The sequence below is a fragment of the Anopheles nili genome, chromosome 3 (assembly GCF_943737925.1).
Source record: "Anopheles nili chromosome 3, idAnoNiliSN_F5_01, whole genome shotgun sequence".
Lineage (NCBI taxonomy): Eukaryota > Metazoa > Arthropoda > Insecta > Diptera > Culicidae > Anopheles > Anopheles nili.
In genome coordinates, this window is record NC_071292.1 from 39,190,934 (window position 1) to 39,218,772 (window position 27,839).

Genomic DNA, 27,839 nt, shown 5'->3' on the forward strand with positions numbered 1-27,839 from the left:
CCATTTTCACCCATTCGCCGCAAGTGGGACGGGAAAACCCCTACCACCCGAGTTGTTTGTTGAGAGCGTCAAAAGTCGACGGCATGTGCGAGCAGCAGCTTAAAGCGCAAACTGGTGCGTCCTGGCCACGGTAACGAGCAGTTTTGTGATTTATGAGCGCACTCGTAGAACGATCTTTCAAATTTCTGTGTCACGACGGCGGCTGCTGAGCGCAACACGTGAACCGCAACACGTTCGAAAAGGACCAAAAAATGCTCGCAAATCGCGCCTTCAGCTCCCGTCCGTGGGGCGCATTGAGTATGCAAATGGGATTCATGGAAAGTGTCCTTGTGCGGGCCGTGCCGGGATCGCCGTGTGATTGATAATGCAAAACTGTGGCACGAGACTCCGGAATGAATTTCAAGGGATCTAACTTTTCTAGCGCCGTAAGTGTGCTGGTGGTTTCGGTGGTAACGCAGCCGAGTGCCTTTTTATAAATATTCCAGCTTCATTGAGCACCGCAAATGGACGGACGTACATGCGTCTATTTTTACCTTTTGCCGTACGCTGCGTACGGTATTCGAACAAATATTCAGCCAGAAACACGTGTTGTGAAAGTGTAATGGAACCGAGTGTTTCAGAGCATAGGTTGTGGCTTCTTAAAACTCAAGCAATCGCCCGGGGGACGGAACTTTTTGACGAAATGACCACCTGCAAGAGGTGACTGTTTGAAGCGTCCTTTACGACAGCCGGAAGCTGGAACCCATTTCTTGGGGGGTGAGAAATGAAATGCTATACCAACACGCAACGGTTACAGATCGATGGGAAGTGATCCTGTGCAACGTTCAAATAAGGTACGACTGTTCAAAAAACTGTATTGAATTCATTTATCGCTATAATGAATGGGCATTTGTACATCGAACTGGTTCCGAATGGGCTGATAGTGTGAGTAAATTGACAAATTACTGTTGATTATGCATTCCAGGGAAATTCTCCGTCTATGGTACGTACAATTAATTTGCCATCAAAATTGATGACCCCTTCGGCATCTTGGTACAATGTTGCCAAAACCGCCCACTCCACCCACATTATACGACCAAATAATTTGCTAATGAATGGCCTACTGAGCCATTTATTATTCCACTCTTGTGCCGGCGTGCCGGATGGGTCTAAGAAGGAAGAGCAAAATTTATGCAAATACCACCGCAAAACCCGTCAGCGGGCCATAAACAGCCACGTAAAACCAGTAGCTAAATGATGACGAGCTCGGTTCGAACCAACGTCAACTGGAAACTATTTTTAGTTGCTTCTCCAACCACTGAAGATGTCCGCCCTGTCAGTTCCAGCCGGTAAGTGATGCGAGACTCGCCCCGAACACTTCCGTTTATTATTTTTATAATAGCGAGTGTTTATGCGGGCTGCAGAAATCAAACCACCCACTCGACAGGGGATGAAAATAATAGTAAGCTTTAGTAGTTTGCTATGAGCGTAAGCGCGCGCACGCGAGAGAGAGAGAGGTATTTAAATTTCCACCCAAAACGACGCTCTTCACGCAAACGATAAAATAAGGAGATTTAAATTCGAGCTGGACGTTTTCGCGGGTGCTTTTGCTTATGAGATAACCTTCCTGCGGTCCGTGCGGGATTATGTGTTACAATTCCAAATCTGCGCTGTAATCCAATCTTCCCGAAACTCGCTCGAGGCGGGCTACGAAGAAGTACGAATTTTTCGTCTACACAAACCGGCCAGAAAATGGTTATTTTCTTTCTACTCCTTCACTCTCGCCTCAAAACCCAAAAGTTGTTTAATTTCGTGATGGTTCGTTTGCGAATCGGTTGCCGATGCTGATGTGCTTTGATGCTGATGGGAGGCTGGGCTTCGATGTGTTTTTTTTTGTTACTCTCCCGCATGTTTCTCTCCCAACTGAGCTTAATATGGTTGATGGATTGAGCTGGTTGAGTTTCGAAGTAAATATCGAGCAGTCAGAACAGTAGGCTACGCTTCATCGGAAACCTCACGCAGTTTCTTAGCAAACTTTCGTAGACCGGCGAACGACCCTCATTTGATCGAATGTGTTTTTTTTTCTTGTGAGATAAGGGATCCTTTTTTTGGTTTAGTTTGTTAATGCTCGGTCAATTGGTCATGCGGCTGCTCTTTTGCATGCTCCTGATGATGCGGGCCAGTATTGTTTGACTTTTTTTCCTTTTGGTCATTTTGTTAATTTCGATCCGAAACGTCATCGAACGTGCGAATATACCACAAGGGAAAATGCTGTAACGCGAGCGATGCTGCACCCTGCAAGAAGCGTCTTTCCCACGAACAGGTATCGCAAAGGCCTGCGGAAATCGATTCGGAATGCGAATGGATTCGTGGAACGAAGCCTGGATAAGCATCGCAACGCGCTACAAAAGCTGAGCATTAAAATAGACGCTTTTCCAGCCCACCATCGGTGGAAAATGTCTTCTTTAGGTGTGCAAAAACTCAACATCGGGTGAACCATACACGGTGTCAGTGTCAACTCTTTCGGTTGTGTCGCTTTCACGCCATTCACTCACCCACCCATCGACTCCCCAACGTGCCCTTGGCGCAAATCGAGACATTCGATACCCGGATTCGACGGGGGATGATGGCCGGGATGAAGGAAATATCAATCAACCCGCAGGAATTTGGCCGCGGATTGGCGCTTGGATATATCTCGCGCGTACCGGCGTGCAATTTTACCGCCTTGTGTGATGGGAAAGTAGGCGCTTTTCCGACGATGGTGATCCTCACACAGATAGCTCAATAACGCGTGAGAGAGAGTGAAAGAGATGGAAAAAGCCGTTTTTCGCGGCAGATCGTTTCGTGCCACCCGTCGCGACTTTGCGGTCGCGGAATTGCTCAGAGGAGGAGTAGGTTGCTTTTTTCTCGCTCGACCCCGGCACTTTTGTAAACATCGACTCCAGTCGACTCCACGATCGAAACCCAAACCCCCTGCCGATGAAGCATACGTTGCACCTTTTGGCTTTTCGCGTGGTTACTCGTGTACTGTTTCAGCGTGACGCAAGCGCATTACCACGCGAGAGGATCCACCGAGAGGATGCCAACCGGCGGTTCGTCCAACCGACGAGCAGTTGACCGCGAACATCGGTCTCGCCAGGATGGCCACGTCCGGAATTGGCATCTTCCGGTGAAACGCGACTCGGGCGTGATTCTGCGTGCGTATGCCTGGTCGTGCGCGCGAGTTTGTGTCGTTGCGTGATTTTTAACGACTCCCACCGCATGGGTGATTACCACTGACGTGAGTTTTGCCGTTCGTGCGCGAATGTGGTGAACTATTTTTGGAACATTCCCCCCCGAGGGGGGCCGTGGATGGAAATCCGAGAAAAGTCGGCTTCTTCGCGCCGGCACTTAACGTGTAATTAATCGCGAAGATTGTCCGTGCCGATCTTTGTTTCGGGTGACTTTGGCGTGACGGCGTTAATTAAATCGATCAAGAGTGTGTAGTGGTGTTAGTGGTTGCTCGTAAAAGGACTCCGCTTTCGCCGCAAGACTTGTTGCGCTGCCACCTGTGTGTTGTGACCAACGGAGGGCACATTTTTCGGCAGATGCCGTGGTTTTGTGACGGAGTGTGACGGAAGTTTGGTGCGAAAGGGCGAGCAAACAAATTAATGAAATTGAGAAAAATCCCCCGCCACGGGGTGGTTTCCATCCAGAACAGACTGCTGTCCTGAAGGCAGCTGATAATCCCGAGATTTGGAAAGAAAAAAGAAAAGCGCCCACGAAATGAACGAAACGTTCATTAATCATTTATCGTACGCGTGGATCAAAACGGGCCTGACGTGGAATGGAGCCATCGCTGCTGGGTGGACGTGCTTTTTTATCCCGCCCCAGGCTCCGGTTGGGCTTTTCCGGGAAAGACTCAACGTTTTTCGCTCGCTACCGAATCGGAACCGCTCGTCAAAGTTCGTCTTCGAGGAATGGTTTGTTTTTTATCGAGCCCTAATTCAGTCGCTACTTTCGTCGCTGGAGCTAAAAGGCTCCCGGGCCCGTGATGGAGCCTTTTCAGCCGCGCTAAGCCTCGGTTGGAGCAGATGTTGCTGCACCCATAAGCATTAACCATCGGCCAGCAATTGGCCTTCGGCGGAGCTGCCGATAAAACACCCAATTTCACCCAAAATCACCACCAACGAGGTGTTTGCTGTGTGTCACCTCGTTGTGGGGTGATCAAGACCTCTTTGCTGGACCTAAACGGAACTACGGAACCAATTTTCGACGCACATGTCCGATAGCGGTGTACTTTTAATTACTCTCGCCAACACCGGAAGCTGAAAGGGCTCGGCTAATGCTTGGACGCTCAGGTGCGCCCTCGCGTGGTGTTTGCCGCCATATTTGCGATCCACTCCGATCCACTTCCGGTGGACAGGCGGCCCGTGTAGATTGTACCCACACATGCACACATATGCACATCGCACGCCAGAAGGCAGGAGTAAAAACAAATTTGATTCAAATGCTCGCACACCCACTCGAGAAGCAAGTCCATCAGGAGCAGCCGGTACCGGCACGTACTTGTGCAATTCCGTCTGCCCATTCGCGACACAGCCCTATGTGTGTGTGTGTGTGTGTGTGTGTGTTTACCGAGCATGGCAGGATACAAAAGAAGCTGATAACCACCCTCGCACGAGGACCCCCACATCAGGATTTTGTTGGAATTTTTCATACCATGCGCCCATGGGCGGCTCCTTTCGCTATCGGATGTGTTTATCTTTTTTCCCGTTCGTTTTACTTTTTTTTTGTTCACTGCCACATTTTACAGATTCTCTCTCTCTCTCTCTCTCTCTCTCTCTCTCTCTCTCTTTTTCTCTCTTTCTCTGTTTCTGCTTTTTTTCCCTCCTTTAAACACGTTGGGTGATATTGCGGTGTGGCAAAAGGCAAATTTCCCATCGGTCGAACGGCACGAGACGGGAGTGCATTCATTAAGGAGCAGAATAATGATACTAAAAAAAAAGTGGAGCCTATAAGAAATGTGGAGCAATCCGTGAAACCCCTATATGGTGGGTAGGGGGGTGGTAGGGAGGAGAGAGGGATTGGGAGGATTACGCCGGTCGATGCATTCAGCATTGCGCATTCAACCACTCCCCTCGACCGGTGGTGAGAAACATTATGTTAAAACAGAACAATAGCGTTCATTAAAGTTGGATGGTAGGTGAATGTGAAAAATGAATCCCTGAAGATGGTCTGCTGCACTCGCGGACACATCCACCCACGCTTAGAGAGAAGGTTGGTTAGAGAGAGGTGGGGGTTTGGATGGAACCGTACGCTACAAGAGATGGCATAATTTCAAAAAGCAAAAAAAAAACAGCCTACACGCCGGGCAAAATAGCGTGGAAAATAAAAAAAGGCGCAACTACATGGGTGGAACATTTCACTGTGGCCTCAGTGCCCTTCCCGCGGTTGCGTGTGCGAGAGTGTGTGTGTGTGTATGTTTGAGCCTTTCCGCCATTTGTAGTTTATCCCCGGGTTTTCATTGCCACCGTTATTGCCGCACAAAACAATGTCCTTTCAGTCGCCGGCTCGAGCGCGCTGCTCTCGGCCATTCATTCGGCCATTTCGCAAATGGAACAGAGCGTATGAATTTAAATATGGCCCCCTTCTCTCTGCCATTTTTTTTTTGCTTTGCTACGTGTACGCCTCGGTGTGTGAGGGGTGTTTTTTTTTTCTTTTTGTAAATCTCTACACGCCCTGGTCTGACGAGATGGGGCTAGTAGTTACGCTGAATGCCGAAAGTAAAGTTTATTCTGCACTGCACTCGCTCAACACTTCATCCACGGCGTGGCCATTTTTTTCGAGCCACTCGTTAAACAACTTGCATCTGAGAAAGCGCGCCTTACGCACTGACTAACCGCACTCAATTAGGGACGAAAAGGACCACCCCGTGGGGTGCCTGATGTGGGTCGGGATGGTGTACCGCAAGGACGACGTGAATCCTGCCGACGTTTGACGGACTGAGATGCCTGAAAATGGTCACAAAACGATGATTACTGTTTAGGAGGGCTTAAATTGTGTGTCGATGATTAGGATTGACGCCTTTTGGTCCGACAACCGAGTGAAAGTGAAACTCACGAAAGGCTTTCCCACGACAAATCCAAATCACTGCGTGGTCCTTCCGCGAAGTATGCTCCCTCCGCGAGTTGACAACACTTTGTTTAGCTATTTATGCGGGCTTAAGGTTGAAAGATGTCGGCGAAGCCGCTCAGTCTTAAACTCAAACGTCACTGGGATCATAAAGAAAAAAACTGTCGCTAAAGCACTCGAACCAACGGGACGTTCGCCCGAACAGTGAAGGTCAAAACAATTTGCGTGTATTTTCGCGTGTTGGGTTCTTTTAACGTGGTTCTTGAAGAAAAAATGGTTATAAAAACTTCTTTAAACACGCCTAAGTTCTTACGGCTGTAAGCTTTGGCGCTTCTCTAGCCATAACATTTCCCCGCTATTTCTTGCAAAGGGCCAATTTCGCGCTCGCAAACAGGAACGTTTTAAAAGATAATCGCCCTTCCGGTTCAGGGAGCGTGTGACGTGGCTTTATCACACTGGCTGGATGGCTTTGTCGTGTCCTTTGGTGGATTATAAACATTCATCACGAGACCAAGGTTGGATCAGACGTATCATTTGTTGTTTCATACGTGGGTCGTCTTGGCTTAGAGGCTGAACATTTACAACCTTGGTTTACAGACTGTTTCATTATTGCGCCATAAGCTCACATGAAAAATAATCCAACCTAATAATGTCATGTGTGTGGTTCTTGTTTGCTTAAATCATGAACAAAATCGGAAAGGTACTATCGAGCACTTTTCCTCTCGATTTGTGTGTCGGTTTTATTCCAACCGACCCATATGGTGCCCGTTTAAGGCACTCAGAGCATCATTCCGCTTGATATTGGTGTAGTCAATTTAATTCCACTCTAATTGGACTCATCATTACAAATGGAGCTATCTTCCATGCCTATGCCTATGGGTGTCCATTATGGAAGTAAATTAGTCACTGCCTTTTATCACGAGTTTTACCGGTCCAAAACTCCATTGTTCAGCACACCAACGTGTGTGGAAAATTGTGCATATCCCTCGGTTCGATACCACGTGTGGGCTTTTTCTCGCCTCGTTTTCCCAAACCAACCGACACGTCCGCAGTTTTCCCGATGCTCTGGATCAGACGCTCTCTCATGGTTCAGCATCCGGTGTTCGCTCCATTCATCGGATGAAGCTATGTCGGGCAGTTTTCCGGCTGCCACACGTTACCATCGTCCCATTATCGACTGACCAGGTGATCGTCCTCCATCGCTAGTCAACGAGCGTGCCCTCATGGCCAGCCCAATAACGATACGGGAAACTTTATCATCTGCAATTAGCACTCCTGACAACGGTCCGATAGGCGTCGTTCGAACTTAACCCGCTACGCTGCTGCATTATCTCACCGGGTGGATATAAAAGAACCATCTCATCTACCGGACCTGGAATATGTGTGTAGTATTTGCTTTCGGGGGCACTTTTTGGATTACGCTTGCTCGTAGACGCAGATCTCTGCTGGCCAGATTCAGCACCGGTCTGCATTTATCCCAAGCCTGTATGATAAACCTAATCTTGTCTCTCTAACCCATTGCTGTGGGGTCGGAAACAATCGGTCAACAATGTTTCACCCTCGCAAAGTCCCCATGAGAGACTGTTGTCCGAGCCGTGGGTCGTTAGGGACGCACAAAAAAGGAGCTTACAAGCAGGCTTTGGGATTGCGCCGCTCCAAATTCGCGTATCAAATATTAACAATTGTGTGAAACCGAACCCGAGCACAACTTTTGCATCCCTGTGGGCGGAAAAGCCACAGTAAAGAAAAGCCATCGTTTCTCATCCCTTCTTTTTTTGTTCGTCCGAGTTTTGGGTTGAGGTATATAAAAGCAAAACCGCACCTACGCAGCAGTTCCGGAATAGGAATAGGGTGAGTTAGAAAATGTATGCCTGATAAAAGCACTTTTGGCTGGAAAAGTACTTCAAGCGTACAGGCAGAAGAGCATGCAAATGGACGATTTGAATCGTTGCTGATTATTTTCCAGCTCATTGGACGACCGGGCCCAGGTATGGATGGGATCGCAGCATAATTCATACACTCTGCCACGCCTATCGCAATCCTTGCTTTAAATATTCCATCCAGCGAAAGTCTCTTAGCGTCGAATCGCCATCCACATCACGTGCGAATGAAGCGAAGATAACTCGCGCCAAGGTTAGGGAATTTGTAATTAAATTCTGTCAAAAGTGTGCCTCGAGGTTTATTTTCATTCGCGCGAAATCATCCACCACCATCCATTCCAGTCACTGACATTGCGATTCAATCCGGCACCCAAACGACTCCGGCGAAAAGACATGCCCAGCTGGGAATGTTTCGGTCCAGTCGGCTCGCTTAATTTGGGCACATTTGCATGCGCCTTCTGAGAGCGATTCGCGCGAAATCTGTGAGCCGCAAGGACGATAAACAGCGTCACGGGCCAATGATGGAGTGCCTGTTTACAGATGCCACCATCGTCCTTGCACCAGGACACTCTGCTCGAGTGTTGGACAATATTAATCCATTACCGACGGGCCACCATCGTGGTTAGGTCAACCTAACAGGTCAACTGAAACGTTGGCCCTGGTCTCGGGCATATCCGTCCATCAACGGTCAGCCGGCCGGTGGCTAGCCCGCGAGCGTGGAACGGCCCACGATCGACACCGGATATTAAAATAAAAGCCCCATTCCCCGACCACCTCGGGGTGGTGTGTCTCATTTCCTGCCCTTCGTACGGTTTGGTCTGCCTTCGGTGACATCGCATTCGGTCGAAGTTTGTTTTATGCTTTAGCCAATTTCCACGGTAGGATGCGGGACACAATTTCCACAGCCACCGGCTGCGCTTTCCGGGCCGAAATTGAGCCACCGGTTTTTGCTTTTCGCCGTGTTACTATGCAAGAGGGTTTTCAATGAATTCACCCGAATGGAACCGCGGTTAGCATACCTTCGACAGAATTAAAAATGCTCCTTCACGTGTACCCTGCGGGACTCAAGTTTTACACGCGAAATTCGATGGCTCCCATGCACCGTATGGGACGCTTTATAACGCGCTTTTCTCCGTACTACAGAAACCCCTACGGCGAGTTCAAGTTGATCAGTACAGGCACCGATGAGCCCTTGACAGCCCACGTCAAAACCTTGGATCAGTGGGTTACTTTCGCGCAACTCCCAAGCGCAAGCGGCTCGATCCAAGCAACCCAAGATGAGCAAACAAAACGTCAAACTCACGTTTCGTGCTTGCTGCACTCGGAAAGAGCTTTTCGCTGTATGCAAGCAGCGTAGAAAGCAATTCGGGCGCCAATGTTTGCCTTCCCGCGGGTGATGGGGCCGGAACCTTCCGGCGACGCGAAAAAATTGAGCTCAAAAGAATCCTTTTACCCGAGCGCTAGGGGAAAAAGCTCACATTCCGAGACCGCGAGGAGTCAAAGCGCGCTTTTTGAAGTAAAAAAAAAATAAACCGCCGAGGTTTTGTACGATGGCGAAAGATTACGTATGAGCCGGTGCTGATGCGGGGATTCTCGTGTTTGCTCTCGGGCGATATTGCCTGGCACGGGCTCAACGGTTCGGCGTAAATCTTGTTAGGCAATATGTCACGGACCGGCCTGCCCGCCCGGGGACGCCATGCTATCGTGCTCTACAAATTAAGCCATCAGAATGTGTGATTGAATTTGATCTAATATGCGTCGCACATTTCGCGCAGACATTAACGAACTTTCAGGCACGTTTCGAGTAAGTAAATTGCCGAAGAAATGCGAACCCACGGGCACGTCTAGTAAACGGGCATTGGATTTGGTGATCGTGGCAGAATGCTCAATTGCTTCATTCAAGCTCAACTACAATGTGGGTTAAGGTATTTTTTTGTACTAAGAACCCTAGCTAAAAACGTGAAAATGCTTTTCGATTGCACAACGCGCCTAATGCATTTCCAATTTTGGGAATCTGATGTTCTGCGTTGTTTTTATCATTTCTCAGACTAATCGTGCAACAGCTGGCCGTTTTTGTGCCGCATGATATCGCATTTGTGCTTCAGACAATCGATTATCTGCGCTTATCTTTGCAATATGCTGTCACAGCAATGAGCTGGCTAATCCATCGACTAACCTTTATTCGTATCATTATTCATCTGCCGGATAAATTATGAGCGCCATAATTCGTTTGTTCCCTTTTTTTGTCGAAGCAAATAAAACAGACGAATTTATTTGCGTGTATTACCAATACTTTGTCTTGCTTTGCACTGGTTATTAGAAGCATTAGTCGCCATTAGGAATTGGATTTGAACGCATGTTGGATCTTTCTGAAAGGATCCCTAAAAAACTCTACGTTGAGTTTCATTCAGGATGAAATATATCACAGGATTTTTTGCAACACCTCAGTAGCGCAAGGTGCAACGATCATGCAAAAATTCAGTTTTAAAGTTTGTTCGGTTTTAAATGTGCATAGCTCCTCGCTCACTGCAAAACAAATGGCAAAACATATTTACTCCAGCAACTTTCAGCTGGTCATTAACTGACATTCATCGGAGTATACCTTTCAGGTATCAAGCAGATTTAACTTTCATCATCCTCTCGGCAAGGGGAAATCACAGAAGCACAGCACGAGGCGAATGGCGGCTCCTGTTTTAAAAGTTATTTAACGTCTGAAAGGAGCAATTCCCGGTTTAGCTGCACAGCTCTGCACCGCAAGGTGTGTTAGTGTACATTTTCTCTTTGCTCGTGGTTTCCTGGCCATGCGGAAAACCCTTGAGCTGGAGCGTAAAATGTTTGTTTGAAGTTTAATCGGATGCCTCCTATCATCATTTCCCCCGGCTCCCGAAAACCACAAACGAAGCTCGTCTTACCTCTTCACCGGTGATGATTATTTCGTAAGAAAATTCTCGCCAAAGAAGCGATAAACGAAGAAGCAAAGCAGAAGGTGTAAACCGAGCACTCGTGCATAAATCCCAGCGCTGCTTCATAGATTTCTACCTTTTAGCCTATCGTCGGCGGGTTCACGTGGCCATTTCAGCAACGTTCCTGTCTTTTTGAGCCCAATTACAGTCTGCTTCACAGCTATGGCAATTTTTAACGCTGATTTGTCAAACTGATTTCCTAAATTAGCGTGAACACGGCTACAAAGATCGACCTCGGAACCGGAGAAACCATCATTCATTAGGGCGTATTAGTCGATCGAAAGCGAATCATGAAAAGTTTAAGTCGCGGAATTGAGTTTTGAGCTCATAATAAACTCCATGCCACGCTGACGAACACATTATTCATTTCCTAGGGAGAGAGTGTTGATTAATATGGAAGGCCCAACGCGAAGAGCCCATTCAATTATGCTGCAAATTTTGCAATGTTTCCTAATTTCCATACCTTCAATGGCATCGAATCAAACAGCGTTCTCGAGGAGGCTTGGTACGTCCTGTTTTCCGCTCGCTTTTGAACATGATTTCTCCGAACAGTGACCATCGGAACATTTTTTGTCCCCCGTGCATCATGATGTAGTTTTTATCCCGTGTTTTTTTTGCCCAATGAATTTCTCGTAATGATGCTCCCGGCAGGTGAATGCTGGGTGAATCAAATCGCAGCCCCGACGCGATGTTGCCACTAATGTTCAACGGCAAACTTCCACCGTCTTGGCGGGCTGCTTGTTCACGGTTGATTGGTTTTTGTTTTCAGTTTTCCGATCGCAAACCGGGTCGTTTTGGGCCGGGAAATTTCGCTCAACATGGCGCACAAGAAAAGGAAAAATGAGCCCCACGAAATGGAACGGCACGTGCATGGTCCACCCACCGACGACGACGATGACGATGGCGGTGGTCGGTCTGTGTGCCATTCCGCCGGTATAGAGAGCGAGTTAATTGGAAATAATTCAATTTGAAACTTTCTCATCACGCTTCTCGCCCCATCGGAGAATATTCTCTTAATTATGTAAACGGCACCCGGGACCCCGGGACGATTTCGCGTCCTGATGCCGATGAAGCCAACGTTGATGTGTATTGCTTTCGGCGATAGGACACGGAACTTGGCCCTCCATTTTGTGCCGTTCGTCCTAACCATCCCGAGGGAGCGCCGATTATTCTCGAAGGATTAGTAACTGCGACCGGCTGCTCTCGGTGAAAATAATTGCTGGCGACATCAGACGCTCGTTCTGCTGGTGTGTCACTTTTCAATGAAACTTCGAGCTTTGCGGAGTGTTTGCCTGACCTGCTGGAGGACGCGTTGCGAGCGCGTTGTAGGGTGTAGAAAACAAAATGAGAAAAACATTTTTTGGTGAGCCATTGTCGTCAACCGGGAAAGAAGTTGAAAGTCCTCTCGGAGTAGCCGGGACATACGCTAAGACACGTGTGCGTTGCTGGGTCCCTGGCTTTGCTGAGAATGATTAAGTGCAAATTTGATTAAGCCCACAAAGTATGCAAAAATGCTCGTCCATTTCCACCCATTCGAGGATGGGCCTCGCTACGGGTGATGGGGCAGATAATCAAGGGCACACTTGGGATAGAACACATTCCACTTGGCGCGTTCTGAGAACTGAACCAGCTGGCATTCAATTGAAGTGGGGGTCGGTTCGAGACACTAGAACCGATGCGGTTGTGCTGGAAGACATGTACAGCGAAATCCAATCCCACATCGCTCACAGTCGGTTGAAAAAACCAAAAGTTTATTCTTTTCCGGCTGGTGTTAGAAAAAATGTTTTTTTTTGCATAAAAATGTCTTCAAGCTCTCATTGTGGTTTCGAATATTTATAAAATTCTTACATTGCACTGTTACATTTGTAGATATTGGTATTGGCGTGCTAAATAAAAACATCTTATTTATACGTCAAAACGAATAAGTGTTGAATCGCAGGAAAGAAATAACAGGATTATATACTCTTATCAAACGTGTCAAATAGTGTTAGTTACGCATTTATTCACGGTGTTTACATTTGGGGTGACAAATTTGAACGAAACATCAGATTGTTTTTCACCATCACAGCTACTTTAAAGCTGACAGCTTTTAGCTAATGGCTAAAACTAAATTTAACACAACTACCCACAGCACCTGCCTTGAAAATTCGTAATCCATTTCCCTGAGACGGAAGTCCCATGTCATCGCCCAAGTGTTCCTAGCATCGATCTGGCATATGGGAAGAGCTAAGTAGCCCCATGTCATGTGACAAGGGCATTCGTCCGAAGCGCCATCATGGTTGATCTAGGAGGGTCCACATTATAGCAAACATAATTACTTTAAGCCCCTTTTTGACCATCAATAAATCCCAGCAAAGTAAGGCAAATAGTTCCTTTGCAGATTGTAGTACAGGAAAGAATTAGATGAGGTGTTTTTTTCTAATGTTAACAAATCCAATTAACGGGACAATGTTTCGTCCGATTTACTAGTTGTTAAGGCAATCACAGAAACATCGGCATGTTCGTAGAGATTAGAAAAAAAAATCAAGACAAACGCAATGCAGCAACAGCCCTAGTTTTTGGTCAAACTATAAAAAAAAACAAATGAATGTTGGAATAGCGTTGACCAAATGGTCGAAAAAGAACCAAAACTCTGGGCAACAATCCCGCAAGCACGAAGAGGAGATTCAAATCAAGGCGTCATTGAACGAAACTTTCCCAGAATGGTCGGGGTACGTGGATTATGGATGTCTGAAGCATTCAAGAAGAACTCTTGTGCACGCGAAACGCATCCATCATAAAAGATAAACCTATTTACATAAATTCACTGGCGTCATTAGGAGCAGGTGGTTTTTCGTTCCAGCCGAAATGCAGAAGCAAAATTGTCACTAAAGTTACACATTTTCCCACAATTCTAACGAATGGGTTGTGGGTGTGAAACTCTCTCTCTCTCTCTCCCTCTCTCGATTGGATTGCTTTATCAGGCAGTGAGTCGGATGATGCCTTAAACACACGCACACCCACACACATACAAACTTTCATAAAGTGTTGACCCGCGTCTGCGATCGCTTCGTGTCAATGCTCCAAATGTGCTTTAATGTGTTTTATTAGGAAAACCTTGGCTGAAAGTTTTTTCATCCTCACAGAACGATAGCAAGCTTGCGATTCGCGAGATGGATTCGTTTGATACTAAACCTGATTTCGCCATCTATCATTTGGCCAACTGATAGATTACGAGCGGAGATCAATCGAGTGAGAGTGAATCGTCGGCGGGAAGTCCGCTCCCGTGGATGCGATTGACGATTGGCGTGGAAAACAAGCCCGTGAAAAGCATTTCCTTCGTCGGCTGTCGGCAGCAAAGGACCGAAGACTAAAACACGGCTCACCCGAGTGTCTGATGATTTTTGTACGTAATTATTTCCTTCCTTCTTTCTGGCATGGTGTTCTGAATGCCGTCCTCGTCGTGGCCCACCCGGGAAAGGAAAGCACAGCCGAGCGGTATCGCCAACAAACTCTCGAACGATAAACAAACTCCCACGATTGCCCTTCACCTAGGTCGGTGTGATCTGAAATTGATTTACCAGCGTTTCCCTTCCGGTTGATCGAATTCCGCTCGCACGAAGAAGCGAGCTACGGGTGCTTACGGGAGGCGGAAATCGAATCACTCACATGCGTCACACATCGAGCAGAATACGGTGCCAGAAATGTACATACCGCATCAGCTCAAAGCAGCCTCCGGAATGCCGGGAACCGAACCCGGAGGAGTTGCCGTCGGGGTGTGCGATCGCATTGTTTAATTTCCATTTCCGTGTCTTTCGGTGAATATATTTTGATTTAATGAAATCCTGTTTACACCAAAGGAGCCACCCCATCTCGTTTTAGAGCCGCTTTTCATTCTCTTCTCAGCCCTCGCCCGTGCTCGTTAGTGAGTGAGTATATTCCACTGAAGGAGTGAATTCACACTTCACGGGTTTTTCTGCCATTCCACGGCGACGGATGCTTCGGAAAAGCCAGTTGGCGGGAGCTAAGCAACCAGTAATCCTCGCGGAGGACCACAAAGCGTGTGAAGGTGGCACCGAGCGCAAACGCCAAGTGTAAAGTGGGGGAAAAATGAACGCGCTTCAAAAGGACGTGGCGCTGGTCGACGGAAATGCCAAGCTCTAGGCAAAACCGGGCTCAAAAGCAGATCCCAACGAGCCCGGTTTCGCTCGGTCAAGCGAACGTGAGCTCGATAATTCATGACCGGAACCAATATTGGCAGCAAGGGCGGCGAAATCAAGCGAGCCATTTGAAGAAAGAGAGAGAGAGAGAGAGAGAAGAGAAAGTGGAAAAAAGACACAAACTAAGCCCGTGTGAATTTTCTCCCGTCAAGCAGCAACGAAGCAGTGTGGAGTTAAATAAAAAAGGGAGCAAAATAAGATATCGTTACAGAGGAGTGGATACGATTTTGCGCCAGCCAGCGAAATGTGGCCATAAACGGAAGTGAGTGCGCACCGGAGCGTGTGTATTTATGCGCGCGTGTGCGCGAGTGAGCCGTGTGACCAACCCAAGCGTAATATTAATCAAAACATAACAATGAGCTCTCTGGAATTGGGAGAATTTGTAATAAATGTCACCGATGGGTCGTCCGGGAGTGGTGCTGGTGCAGGTGACGATACCGGTGGCAACGGTGACAACATCTCGGCCACAGCAACCGCACACCTGCTGTACTGTGGCAAGGCGTTGGATGACTTCCACACCAGGTAAGATGGCGGTACAGGGTGGCATAAATCAGGAGCACCTTTACCCTGCCAGGGTATGGTCGCGCCCTAGGGACCATTCGGAGCTGTCTACCTTACAGTGAGCTGCGATGACCTTCGGATATTCCATTTATTTCTATTAGCTGGCAATCCCACACCAGGCCGCTTAACACGAATGATTTATTGCCGGGCAGCAGAGCAGCATATTGAGCATACGAATATGAAAACGCTGACGGGCCATTTAGCGTTTCTTTTTGTGGCCGATCGGTGGCTGAGTGGGTGGTGGGTTAAATAAAAAACGTGCCTGGTTTATCTTTGAGATCGTTTCTGATATTGCAGGGTCAGGCACACATAACTTAACGAAATCCTGCAACGTTGCACTTTGAATTAGATTTCTCGCTTTATGACCTGATCCTCTATGGAGTCTTATGAGCAGTACAGTTTTGCTATAGCGCAGCATTGAAGTGAAACATGCAATTTGCAGCGCATGAGTAGCTCGAAACAACACAATTGCCAGCTTATTTATGGTGTCTCACTATGCCGGGGCTTTTTGCGGCCTGTTCTGTATTGATAACTTTTCCGAATTTATGAAAGCTTTTTTTTCTGTTTAGATCTTCTTCTGATGGATCACAAAAAAAAGCAATATCTGTAAACCACCATGCGTCTCCATCGGTGGGTGAACGACCAGGCGTCTCCATTAGTCGATTTCAACTATAAGCTCATATGCAATGTGACGTGTTCATCGACCTGTAAACCAATTTGCGGCTGATAATGTATTTCAAAAAACGCGCGTCTGTTTTTGCGTCCGTTGGCGAACGAACATCTTGTCAGAGCTTCAGTTTTATCGAATTTTACACAATGGAAAAATGCCACCATCGCACTCTTAGTTTGATACGTCTTGTCATTAAACGACAAGTATTATTCATTTAAGTTTTAGCTACTAATTTGGAATATTTTTGACGAGTTTGGTTACGATTTTTTGATGCAAATTCCACAATCTATCAAAACAAATACATTTAATGTGCGTGATTATTATTTCTGTATTCAATAATAACAATCAAAATACATAAATATTACTCAAAGGTGTTATTTTCTATCGTTTTCTTCAGTTATTCGTGACACATGGTCTTAAATTAAATATATTTGAAGGTGTTCCCGTAAATTAGGTTGAAACAAGTACATGTATATACTGACTTCAATAAACGTACTTTGAAAGGTATAAGACTGCTAGGTACATTCCTTGCAACGTTTTGATTACACACAGTTTTGATTTTGATTTACTATGAGTCCCAATTCCAAATTACTACCCGTCTTGCCACGCTCCTTCATAAAAATTCAAAACCGTGCTGTAATACACGCAAATTTACTTGATTGTGTTACGACAAGCAAGCCATTGCTAACGAGCAAAAAAGGAATTTGAAGAGTTCTTCCATTTGTATCCATGGGCTTGTGCCAAATAAAGAACTTGTTTTGTTACCAAGCGAGTTTCTAAACAGATAAATTTCCAGATAAATAATAAATGTTTTCTTGACAGTTCTACAGGCTCTAGCTCGTATAAATTCTAAATAACTCGATTCTAAATAACAGCTTTAATATGCTTCTAAAATTAAAAGAATATAAAGATGCATGTATTTATCGATATTTAGAATGTTCCAATTGAAATTTATTTTACTTAAGTATTGATAATCTGAACACCTTAAAAACTAATCTGCAAAAATAGAAGTGTTTGTAACGTAACAAAGGAAGACCAAAAAACTATTTTATTGATTATTCTCTATGGTCGATAGCCCAATCAGCATTAATATTCATTATGATGAGATAAAATATGTATTACACTTGAGGGAAACGGGCATTCTATTTGTTTCGGTTCAAACTACTTGTTGCTGTGTGTTATGACCATTACATTCGACAGCTCAGTACGCGCCAGAGACATTATCCACAGAATAATAATGTTTGATTCACTGGAACACGAAATAGAAAAAAGCATTCCCATGAAGGAGAATATGACGGAAATATTTCGTAGAATGTAACATAGACGCTGCCAGATGGAAAAACTCTTCAGAAGGGTAGTTATTTTCCGGTAATAAATACCAACGTGCCACAACCACTTGGAAGAATTTCGTCCCGCATTATGAGTATGAGTCTGACGATAATGGACTTCTATCTGCATCAAATATCTGCTACCCATCTAAATAAAAATGTAATATGTAGTTGGGCGGGTGGACGTGCAATAAACGGCAGCCATAAAAAGCCCTTTGGGTGAGATTTTTGGGATGAATTTCACCTGAGCTCCTTCAATAATAGAGGGACGGATCGGATCGAAGGAAAATAGCAATGAAAAGAGAAAAATCGAATGCCATTTGCCCTCATCTTTTCTCTTTTTTACGATTCATTAGTAGTCGGTGTTATGTGTAGTATATGAATAACAATTTGAAACGATACGTGGTTAAAAAGGATTTCATTACGTAAATTTTTTTGCTTACCCAAAAAAATTGAATAGTTGTTTTGCACTTCAAGTGGATCGAAATAGACCGATAGCTGATGAACGGACGTAACGAAAGAAACGCAGAATTTTATCCATATTTCTGAGCTAGAAACCTGATTTTTGTTATCGGAAGAAAAAATGAAAAACAAATCTGTTATCGCGATATTGTATTGTTGTTTTAAATGGCGAGTTGATCCATACGGACTACAAAAATAAATACCCCCAACTAAGGAAAACAACTCACAAAGAAATTTCCATAGTGTTGCACATATAAATAACCACTACCCGTTCGGTATTTTTATCATTCCCATCGACTGCCTGAGAAAACTGCCCAATGGGAGTTACAGAATGAATTCATGAATGTTCTGCTGACGCTTCAATAGAAAAGACATGTTTATTCGCCACATAGCGACCACATGCATATGTTTATTCTACAGAAACGCTTCTCAGATTCACGCTGGTAGCTGTTTGTCTCTTTCAATGTCATCCGTATTAAACTCCGCGGTACTGTAGCAATTTCTCTTCTATGAAATTCTACATTAACGAAAAGCCATTTATACCCTCAAAATAATGAAAAAGCCATCGTGTAAAATCGTCCCTCCGGTCAGGGTTGTTAGAGCTGCTTTGAAGGATGATATGTTTATGAACAGCAATTGCGCAACAGCACCGAACAATTCTACCCTTATTTCAACGGACCAGAATTCATTCCTGCTTCCAAAATTAAATCTTCGCCATGGTGTAAACATGCCACAGAAAGGGTTCTCATTTGTGATGCTAATTGTGCACTGCCATTTCTTTGACCGATTGTTTACCAATTGTTCTTTGTACTATTGAGCTGGGGGTTATGTTTCAAGGTCTGAGAATTCATTTCGCACTATCCATTTTTTTTTTCATCAAAACTAATAACTCAGTACTGATCATCCATTCTGATCTCGTTTTATTACAGCTACGCGAAAGTTCACGGCATCGTCTGTCTGCTGGTGTGCATCTTCGGTAGCATCGCCAACACGCTCAACATCGTGGTGCTAACGAGGCGTGAAATGCGATCACCAACGAACGCGATCCTGACCGGACTCGCCATCGCTGACCTGCTCGTCATGCTCGACTACATGCCGTACGCGATCAACTCGATCCCTTACCTGCGGCTGTCACGTGAAGAACGTCTCACGTATGGTTGGGCCTGGTACATCATGTTCCACTCGATCTTCGCCCAGATTTGTCACACGATCTCGATTTGGCTTACGGTTACGCTGGCAATCTGGCGGTACATCGCCGTAGCTTATCCCCAACGCAACCGTCAGTGGTGTGATATTTCCAAGACGCTGGCTGCCATCTTCAGCTCGTACGTCGTGTGTCCTTTTTTGGCGGTCCCGATCTACCTCTCTTTCAGCATCCAGTCCAACGTGGAGCTGCTGGGCTGTGATGGCAACTCGCTGGCTCCCGAGGCTGCAGGTAACGCGAGCCAGGGACGCAATGTCACGTTGTACCGGTTGGGAACCTCACAGCTGGTTCGCGATAACCCAGCGCTGCTTAACATCAACTTTTGGATCTACAGTGTCGTGTTCAAGCTGATCCCATGCATCGCGCTCACGATCCTTAGTCTGCGGTTGATCGGGGCGCTTTTGGAGGCTAAACAACGTCGCAGTCAGCTCACCGGAACGGCCACCGGCATGAAGCAGATCGTCGATGGACGCGTTGTTGACGCCAAGGGTGGCAGACAAACCGACAAAGAGAAACAAACCGACCGGACGACGCGAATGCTGCTGGCCGTGCTGTTGCTGTTCCTTATCACCGAGTTCCCACAAGGCATCCTTGGGCTGCTGAATGCCGTGCTCAAGAAGGATTTTTTCTTCAACTGCTACCTCAAGCTAGGTGAGCATACCGCCACAGGCGAGCCAATAGATAAAGAATTCATGCTCTGCAAGCACCATTCCGGGATCCGAACTCGCGGGCTAACGATACGTACACTCGCTGGGACATCGGTGTAAGTGCACCTACGGCTGTCTTCTGGGGGAAACTTTCACACATCACTTGCAGAGCGTGCTGTGGACAACGCCAATCATACCTTCCCAGCCGGATGTGGCCATGGGTTCAGAGGGAAAAACAAATGGCGTACCCATTTGTCACCCATTTGGCGAGGAAAAACTTCGGCGACGTCTCGAAGTCGACGACAGAAAGGGCTTTGGGCGATGTGTTCGACAAGTGTGCGAAACGAAATGGTGCGACAAACAGCTCCCCGTGACCTCGACCATTTGTCAACGAGCGTCCATTAGGCTGGAGACCTTTATTAGGTGCGCAGCTGAACGAACGAACCGACCCTCACACGACGCCTGGGAATTTCTCGAATTCACCGACGACATATTGGCGCGCTGCCTTTGTTAGAAAGGTCTCTTTGTCCGAGCATCGCTCTTTGGCAAATCAACAAACGTTTTATGTTGATTTATCGAGCAATTATTTTTGGCTGCATCGGTATGCATTGAACCACGCTGGAGACGGCTGGGAAATGATCATTTTTGATCTATTTTGGGACTATTCTCAGGCGGCAAGTGGTTGAAGGCAGCAATCGGGCATTTTTTTCGACCGCAGAAAAGATTACCCGAATGTGTGTACAAGAAGGCAGCAGCACAGCGAGCTATGTGTATCATATTCACGTAAACAAACGCAAAACGGATCGGAAAGCATTATTAGCCACCACCGAGACAGGCTGTTTACGTTCCGAACAGCTCAACTCGGAAAATGTGGTGGAGACTCAGGAGGCAGCAAACATTTTGGGTACATAACAGCATAGGGCAAGTAATTGGACAGGTTTGGAAGCATGTGTTGCTAGCCACGAGACGAAACAGCGGTGGAAACTGTGCTATCTTTTTTCAGAAAGCTAAGTAAAAGACGGAACGGGACTGCACACGTGTTGTATTCCATGGAAGTTGAAATTTTGCGTTTTTTTAACTCTATCCCACTATTAAAAATATCGATACAAAAACATTTGCCACATAAATCAAGTCACATAGAAGTAGCTGAATTTTACATATAAATTCACAGTAGTGAATGCATTTGCGTGTTGCGTCCGTCTTTCACATCACACCTAAGGTGCGATCCAAACAAACAACATCAAAATGGAATGAACACCAAAATCATCAGCTTCACCAGCAGGATAGCACGTGTTGTTTGTTTATCCTTAGGCGTGAGCAATTTTTTCGACTATTATGATTGCAACACAGCAACAATTTCGCACTGTGCGAGGCGCGTGGCAAAATGTATTGCAGTCTTTCAGTTTACCGCTATGATGCTCCCCTGATGACAAAAGGGTTTCCACCTTTCCGATCAAGATCCTCCATTGTACGGCTGAACGACTGTTTGCACTTACTTTAGACAACTCTCTCACCATCCTTGCATCAATTCTTTCTTCTTCTTTTCTCATTAGGCAAGATGACAATGCCATATTGTCAATCGATCTTTTGTCCATTGTCTGAATCCCCCTTAAGTAAGGTCGTGTTAGGTACGATTTTAAGGGATATCTTTCTCAACAAAAGCTCAAACCCATTTACCTTTGTCAGAAAAAGAAGTAACGGAAATAGCTGACGAATCAGAAACGAGAAAGAAAAATTACAAATTGACAGAAAAAGTTTAACATTTCATGATTGTATTTCCAGAAATTTAAACTTCGAAACATTTCTCAAATAATCTTTTGATTCATAAGTATCAATGTATTTGACATGGCGATCTTGGAAATCAAACCGATACAATTCGGTTCTTGTACCAGAATAATGTTTGGCACACATATGGATGTGACTCAACGAGATCGATCAGTAAATCATATATTTATTCATTTATCATTTATTCATCATTTATTTTAAGTTATTCCACATGTTAACCCCATAACATATTCATTTTGATTCAATTGGTGTAATTTCAATAAACACTGTACTATTTTTTTTTTGCAAAATCGTATAATTAATTCTTACTATTCGTACTTGACGAATCTAAATTCGATAGGTTGATATTCCTGCCAACTAATGCACGGTGCATATTTATTTATTACCATTTCAGGCGACGTCATGGATGTGCTGGCGTTGGTCAATTCGGCAATAAACTTTATCCTCTACTGCTCGATGAGTCGCCAGTTCCGCAGCACCTTCAACGATCTGTTCCGGCCACGTATCCTGGACCGCTGGATGGCCGTGCCACAAGGTGAAGACGAACAGATGGGCCGCGGACAGATCCAGGAGGGCGCAACGACACAGATAACGCAGATATAGCGCCCACAGGGACGTCCTAGAAGCCATTGTCACGGTTGCTTCGGGCAGTTTGCAAACGCGCTGGCAGGTGTGCTAATTAGCAATCGGCAAACAACGAGCCGCGACGACTGTGCAATGCTCTAGCGACGTCCCACGACGTTTCTGTCTCAGGCACCCAACTCGACCCAGCGGAGGACCGTTTGCTTCGTTTCGTGTTCCATTCGAACACCAGTAGCTGACGCAAACTCCCAAATTCGCAGTTCATCTCACGGCAAATCTAACATTCGACGACGAACCGACAGTGAAAGCGGTCTGTCCCGGATCAGCTCAAGAATGAGGCATAATTGACAAAATTCAAATTCGTTCAGCTTTAGGCCGCAATTTAGCGAACGGTCACACGCCGAGTATCACATACACACCGGGCACAAACGAAACAGAGGCAACGAAAGAAATGGTGTTTCTTGCAATGTGTGTGGCTTTTTGTTGCAACCGCGGAGAAAAATATCTAATCGAATGGCGCGCTATTGTAGCCTAACTAAGGGCCAGTTGTAGTCAAACTATCCCTTACAGAGAGAGACAAATAAAGTGATTGGCAAAGTCGGATTCGCGGTCGTACAGAGCCGGCTCAGTTCAGGGCTTTGCCGCTTAGGTAATTACGTTTAAACAACGCCACGGTCAACACTCTTGCAGTGAAGCCTGCTGCATGTCGTTTATTATATTCTAAAAAAGCAAATGTTGTACAAGAAAAAAAACACATACACCTTCTGATCAGCGATGTTTGTATTTTTAAGCTTTCGAGTAATGGCTCCAGGTTGCGTTCCTCTCTGTCAGCACGCGAGTGTTGCGAGTCTTATACGCGCAACGCACAGCGAAAAGGGTCTCGATGAGGGTAGGGAATATTTCTTAACGCTTGTTGTCGAGTGAGTGCGGCTCTAGCTCTAGCTAACTAACAATAAGTAGAGTTCAGATACATGTTTTATATTTTTACGTTACTGTACTCGTGAATCACAAACAAAAAATGTTGCGTTGATGCATAATAAAAGCCTTTGGGAAAAAAGCGAGGAGTTCGAATTGTCGCGCATTTCTTGCTACCCGAAAACAAGAATTATTTTTTTTTTCGCACCCACACACACGAACACATTCGGGTAAGTGTCATACCGTTGATGGTGGCTGTATTTCAACGCTATAGCAAAGAACCGTGTGAATCATCACAATCAAAGACCACGAGGAGTTGGTGATATAATTTTTATGGTCCCCTGATGACTGGTCGATCATTCAGCATAAATATATTTTTCAGTCTTGTACAATTCACCGTAAACGAATCTCGATTTGTTTTGATGACGCTTCATCAACTATCTGAACAGCTCTCAAGAAATGCAACCGAAAAGCATGGCAACTCAATATCGCTGCCCAACATGCCGGATCCATGCTGGAAGCTCGAAGTACCGAAAACTTTTAAATAGAACCAATAAAAAAGTCTTCGTAAACAGCCAACAAAATGTGCGAGAGCAGTTCCAGCTTTAGGTCAAGTATTGTTCACGTCGGTTTTATTTCCAACATAAAACTTTGCCATGGTGTGCTGCCGGGTCAATTTTTTCTTCCTCGCATTGATTGATACTTGGCACCTGATCTATTGTGGTTGATCGCAACTGGATTTGATTTGAAAACTTCGCACTATATTATACCTTTTTTTGAAAACAAGCGCGAGACAGCTCGCAGTTAAGGATAGTGCCTTTACTCTCGTGTGCAAAGGAAGGTATTTGTGCAAAAGTTACCGAAATGGAATGCATCGTATTCCATGCATCCATGTGTTCAACACAGCACTATTGTTGAAATGTGAATAGAACACAGCTTTATTGTTTGTGTGGTAACATTTTCAACATGTCGTAAAGTATTAAAATAACATTTGAATATTTTATTACTTTGCATAGAGTATGCAAGTTAACCTTAAAATTTGATATTATGTTAACGATTGTATAATGGATTCCACTGATGTTTTCTTTCTGAATTTATCAGGAGTACACAAATTACAAGCATGAGTTTCATATAATATTTACCTCAACTTTGTAATATTCAGTATACAATCAGGTTTTATTTAAAAATATTTATGGAGCGTGGTAAATACAAAACAATAGAATTTATTATCAAATTATTGTTTTCATAATCTTCTGGTTGTCTGTCTGTTCAGTATGATTATTATGGAATATTTACTAAAAATTAAATGAAATTACTTTACAACCATCGAGCTTAAACTGTGAGGCAGCAGTCCATCTGATAAACGAATCAGGTAACGCCAGATAAGTAATCAAGTAAGTACTTACAGCTTACTAGCAACAGTATACAGCAGCCTTATAAAACAGTAATATAACCAAAAAGGCAAAAACCGAAAGTTGAAAAAAATCTTCGTTATGAACTAATAAGCATTTTTATAATTTATGAAGGCACAATTCAGCTTAATTCAAATCAATTCGAATTTCAAATTAATACAAATGGATAATCCTGTCGCATTATGAAAGGTGGAAGTAGACAAGTACCGTATTTATGGTGTATTTAGACATACATCCTACATCTTCTGCACCATTTGGAAGTTAGAAGATGTTTGGCAATGCAATAAGCCCCAAAATCAATATGAAAATCGTTCTAAACCTTGTTTGCCTGGCTTATTACACCGATTATACATTGTTTTGGGAACGGATGGGGCCGGAACATTACTTATCGTAATTTGCAACGTACTGCCGCTCGAGGTTCTGTAATCGCGCCATCTTGGCGGCACCCTGTGAGCGGACTAAAAAAATTATTTACATTTAAATTGCTTCGTCTACTGGCTGGCAGATTTTTCTCGAGCTGCAGCAGAGCTAACGAACGTCACCCTCGTCAACAGTTGCATAATAACGAGCCCCAAGTCCCGAGGCCCGCAATTTTGATCCCATTCCTCAACAGGGCTCATGGGTAATTAAATTTACATCGACAATGCCAGCCGCCATGACCATGCCCGCGATCATCTTGATCATCCCAGCGTACTAATGCGGTCGTGGTACGCGTGTGGTTTGCGTGGCCTGCTTTGATGCTTGAAAGAAACCGCGATGTGCCTCAGAACACAACAAAGCGAAAATGAATTACGCCGACAGTCCGACCCATCCAATCAACCACACTGGTACGTCCCGTTTCGATTTGTTAGGACATTAATTACTGTCCAAGTGAGCCTGTAAATGCTTGCCCACGATATTTGTGCTAATCTACCAAGTGCAAGATGGTGAAATTAGTTTGCAATTTTCTGCGTCCTAATTAAGCCAAAATGCGACAAAAAATGATTGATTCTAATACGAAAATCAAAGAAATTGACCAATGGCTACGGATTCTGTTGCGAGTTGTCGGGATTTTGCTTTTATTTGCAAATTCAACAAACGATTGGTCTTTGGAACACAGTTTTTTTGTTGTAGCTGTATTGCCAGAAGCACGATTCCAAACCGTTGTCGATTGAAGTTGTCCCACACATTAAAGATGTTCATCAATTTGCTTTTTTATCACCCTCAATCATCACCCGCTTATGAGAGAGATTGAAAAATGGTGAAAAGTGTAAAAGAGCCCCAGAAGTGACGATGTTGGAAAAGTAAAACCCCATTGTTAATTAAACTTTTTTCCAGGCGAATATCCAGGCCGGACTTTTGCCATCAACTTGACTGAGGCTCACCCATGCAAAAAATCGAATAAGATTACATCGACGTAGTTAGCAACTGGAAAACCACATTCGCACGATTCCCCAAAGCATCTTGTGGGAAGTAAGCGTCAAACGCGTCAATAAGACAAGGCGAAACAGATACAAAGTAGTGAAAAAAGTTGTTTCTCGACTCATCACTGGCCACAGTCTCAGAGCATGGATCCCATGAGAGACATCGCCTCGACAGGCAAAGCTATTGATGGGCTGGTAAATATTCATTTAGCGCCTATTCATGCATGTCAGGGCTGCGTGTGTCGAGCCCGTGTCACTCCAAACCGTCATCTCGAGAACTAGGAATCGTGCCAACACGTTTCGATCGGTCCGTGATGCTTCATTTGATTTAGGTTATATTGATTCGTCTTTCACGATCACATAGTATCAATGTTTGCTGTCTCGCGCACTCACCATTTCGGTCATGATAAATAAAGTTCAGTTGTTGAAAATTTCTCACTGTTCTTTTACATGGATGCAGATGACGCATCAGTACCAACTAATTAGTGTAAAAATTAATTGGTTATTCATAAATCAATTACAACAATGAGCTAACAGAACGATTACATGCTTACATTACATACTTACAGAACGGATAGTACCCCCTGATTACACGATTCACTTATGAGCAGTTACTGCGATCGTACGGTTATTACATTCGTAAAAAATTGATCATCGAATACATAAAGTTGATGAACGGGTTGCAAAAAAGCACCCGAGAAAGGTTAAAATCAAGTTTGATTAAAAATTTTACAATAAAAATCATATACATATATGTATAGCAGTTACATTTACATAAAGAGTGTAAGATAAAAATGACAAGAACAAGAAAAAAGAGTGGAAGAAACCACAAGAAATAAGAGTCTAAATAGAAAAACAATACAATGTTCTAAAATTTCTCAAGTAGTACAAAATAAAAGTGTTAGTACTATATTACCAAATTATATTATTGTATGCAAGTTTGAATGCAAGATCACCATCTAATCAAACAAAAGTTTGAATTCATCACCATCACCATCTAATCACTTCTATCAAGATAATTTAATCAAAATTTAGAACATTCTTTTGATGATGGACTTTGCTTACTACAGTATTATGTAGCAATCGTTTATCTTTAAAGGTTATTTAGTATAGGAAAAGAAATGCAATTGAAATCCTTACGCATTTTAATACTCAAAGGTAGAGGCTTTGTACGCGCATCAAATTGTTTTACAAACCAATAGGCTAAGCTGTTGGCGAATCTATTTTACATTACATCTCTAGGGTTTTAAAACGACCTACGTGAACTGGATATGTGTTCTCATATTTTGAATGCAAATTATTAATTTCATTAGTGGGCTTGATATATGATGTTACCGGGATTATATTAAAAATTAAATAAATACTTCATGAGGCTCTGTCCACTCTATTAGAAAATTGGTTAACGTGTTATTTTAAAAAGTTTCATCATCTTGAGGTTCTAATTTTGGTATTAAAAATTTCAGCTTTAAGTTCATAACTCCTCCAAATATTTTTATTATCAATTTAATTAGCGTAAGTTTACCACTAGCTTTACTCACCCATTCATTTCGACTGAAGCATTAGTTTACTGCTGAGGCATATAACCCCTCGTGGTTTGCTATTCTGATATGAGCCTAGTCTACAGAACAGAGTAATTCATTCAAATCGAATTTGAATTGCATCGTATAACAAACATAATGGAAATGGTTGACGTCTGTCAAACATATTTACGCTTGCTATCCAGCAAAATAAGAAG

At 44.5% G+C, this 27,839-nt stretch overlaps 1 protein-coding gene across 1 annotated transcript; it reads left to right on the plus strand.

Moving 5' to 3' along the window:
- The first annotated feature begins 14,950 nt into the window (after positions 1-14,950).
- On the plus strand, positions 14,951-23,432 carry LOC128727551 (G-protein coupled receptor dmsr-1-like). The gene is made up of 3 exons (XM_053821477.1): positions 14,951-15,657; positions 19,086-20,011; positions 22,187-23,432. Exons 1-3 carry the CDS (start codon positions 15,491-15,493, stop codon positions 22,393-22,395), a joined length of 1,302 nt encoding a protein of 433 aa, XP_053677452.1. The 5' UTR covers positions 14,951-15,490; the 3' UTR covers positions 22,396-23,432.
- The last annotated feature ends 4,407 nt before the right edge of the window (positions 23,433-27,839 follow it).

Excerpts from the sequence above, each read along its gene's own strand:
- LOC128727551 (XM_053821477.1), top strand. The coding sequence starts at position 15,491 with ATGAGCTCTCTGGAATTGGGAGAATTTGTAATAAATGTCACCGATGGG. Across the intron at positions 15,658-19,085 it reads TTGGATGACTTCCACACCAG|CTACGCGAAAGTTCACGGCA; the intron begins GTAAGATGGCGG and ends GTTTTATTACAG. Across the intron at positions 20,012-22,186 it reads CAACTGCTACCTCAAGCTAG|GCGACGTCATGGATGTGCTG; the intron begins GTGAGCATACCG and ends TTACCATTTCAG.